General features: G+C 37.5%; 1 protein-coding gene and 1 long non-coding RNA gene across 2 annotated transcripts in view; one reads left to right on the top strand and one right to left on the bottom strand.

Moving 5' to 3' along the window:
* The window catches only part of bcat2 (branched chain amino-acid transaminase 2, mitochondrial), a 38356-nt gene extending 38332 nt beyond the window's left edge, over window positions 1–24 (top strand). The window contains exon 8 of the mRNA XM_055153138.1: window positions 8–24. Coding sequence (XP_055009113.1) covers window positions 8–24 — 17 coding nt within the window. The remainder of the gene's footprint in view (window positions 1–7) is intronic.
* Window positions 25–342: 318 nt separating this feature from the next.
* LOC110164090 (uncharacterized) overlaps window positions 343–1736 on the bottom strand; it is a 5205-nt gene continuing 3811 nt past the window's right edge. The window contains exon 3 of the long non-coding RNA XR_008632028.1: window positions 343–416. This is a non-coding gene — a long non-coding RNA (uncharacterized LOC110164090). The remainder of the gene's footprint in view (window positions 417–1736) is intronic.

The raw sequence follows: 1736 nt of genomic DNA, 5'->3' as shown, positions 1-1736 counted from the left end.
GAACCAGGACTGAACCAGGACTAAACCAGGACTGAAACCAGGACTGAACCAGGACTAAACAGGACTAAACCAGGACTGAACAGGACTAAACCAGGACTAACCAGGACTAAACCAGGACTGAACCAGGACTAAACCAGACTGAACCAGGACTAAACCAGGACTAAACCAGGTCTACTAAACCAGGACTAAACCAGGACTAAACAGGACTAAACCAGGTCTAAAACTAAACAGGACAACCAGGACTAAACTAACCAGGGGTGAACCAGGTAAACCAGGACTGAACCAGGACAAACCCTAAACCAGGACTAAACCAGGACTAAACCAGGTCTAAACCAGGTCTTTACCTTCTCATTCTGGATCAGACGTTTGACTCCTTCCACTGTTTCCTCCGACGGCTCCAAAACCAAAGAAAAATCCTGAACAGAAGAAAAAACACGAGTTTATTTTTATGAAATTTAAAGCTGAGGTTTTTTTTTACTTTAAACATTTTTATTTAATTTCTGTCTTAAAACGAGTCTCTTTTTTTTAAACTCCAGACATAGTAAAAGTATCCTGACAGAAAAGTAGTTTCTTTAAAAAGTTACTCAAGTAAATGTAACTGAGTATTTACTCTTCACCTCTGATTATTTCAATAGTTTTAATCTGTATTATTTTAGTTTAAAGATTCAAGATTAAAAATTAAAAATGGGTTTTTGTGTGTTTGTGTGTATTTGTGTGTGTATTTTGTGTTGTATTGTGTGTGTTTGTGGTGTGGTGTGTTTTGTGTGTGTTTGTGTGTGTTGTGTTTGTGTGTGTTTGTGTGTGTGTGTGTGTATTTGTGTGTGTTTTGTTGTGTGTGTTGTGTGTGTTTGTGTGTGTTTGTGTGTATTGGTGTGTTTTGTGTGTGTTTTGTTGTATTGTGTGTGTTGTGTGTGTTTGTGTATTTGTGTGTGTGTTTGTGTGTATTTGTGTGTGTGTTTGTGTATTTGTGTGTGTGTTTGTGTGTATTTGTGTGTTTGTGTGTTGTGTGTATTTGTGTGTTTGTGTGTATTTGTGTGTATTTGTGTGTGTGTTTTGTGTATTTGTGTGTGTGTATTTGTGTGTGTGTATTTGTGTGTGTGTGTGTGTGTGTGTTTGTGTGTGTGTGTGTGTATTGTGTGTGTGGTTGTGTGTGTGTGTGATTTGTGTGTGTGTGTGTGTGTGATTTGTGTGTGTGTGTGTATTTGTGTGTATTTGTGTGTGTGTTTGTGTGTGTGTTTGTGTGTGTTGTGTGTATTTTGTGTGTGTGTGTTGTTGTGTGTTGTTGTGTGTGTGTTTGTGTATTTGTGTGTATTTGTGTGTGTGTGTGTGTATTGTGTGTTTTGTGTGTATTTGTGTGTGTTTGTGTGTGTGTGTGTGTTGTGTGTGTGTTGTTTGTGTGTTTGTGTGTGTGTGTTTGTGTGTTTGTGTGTGTGTGTATTTGTGTGTGATTTGTGTGTTTTGTGTGTTTGTGTGTTGTGTGTGTATTTGTGTGTGTATTTGTGTGTGTTTGTGTGTGTATTTGTGTGTGTTGTGTGTGTATTTGTGTGTGTGTTTGTGTATTTGTGTGTGTTTTTGTGTGTGTGTGTGTGTGTGTTTTTGTGTGTGTTTGTGTGTTTTTGTGTGTTTGTGTATTTGTGTGTGTTTGTGTGTATTTTGTGTGTGTATTTGTGTGTATTTTGTGTGTGTGTTTGTGTGTTGTGTGTATTTGTGTGTGTGTTTGTGTGTATTTTGTGTGT

Source organism: Boleophthalmus pectinirostris, unplaced genomic scaffold (assembly GCF_026225935.1).
Source record: "Boleophthalmus pectinirostris isolate CB_2022bp ecotype Guang Dong unplaced genomic scaffold, ASM2622593v1 HiC_scaffold_17, whole genome shotgun sequence".
Taxonomy (NCBI): Eukaryota; Metazoa; Chordata; class Actinopteri; order Gobiiformes; family Gobiidae; genus Boleophthalmus; species Boleophthalmus pectinirostris.
The sequence above is the reverse complement of the archived record's forward strand: the minus strand, read 5'-3'. Positions and strand labels throughout refer to the sequence as shown.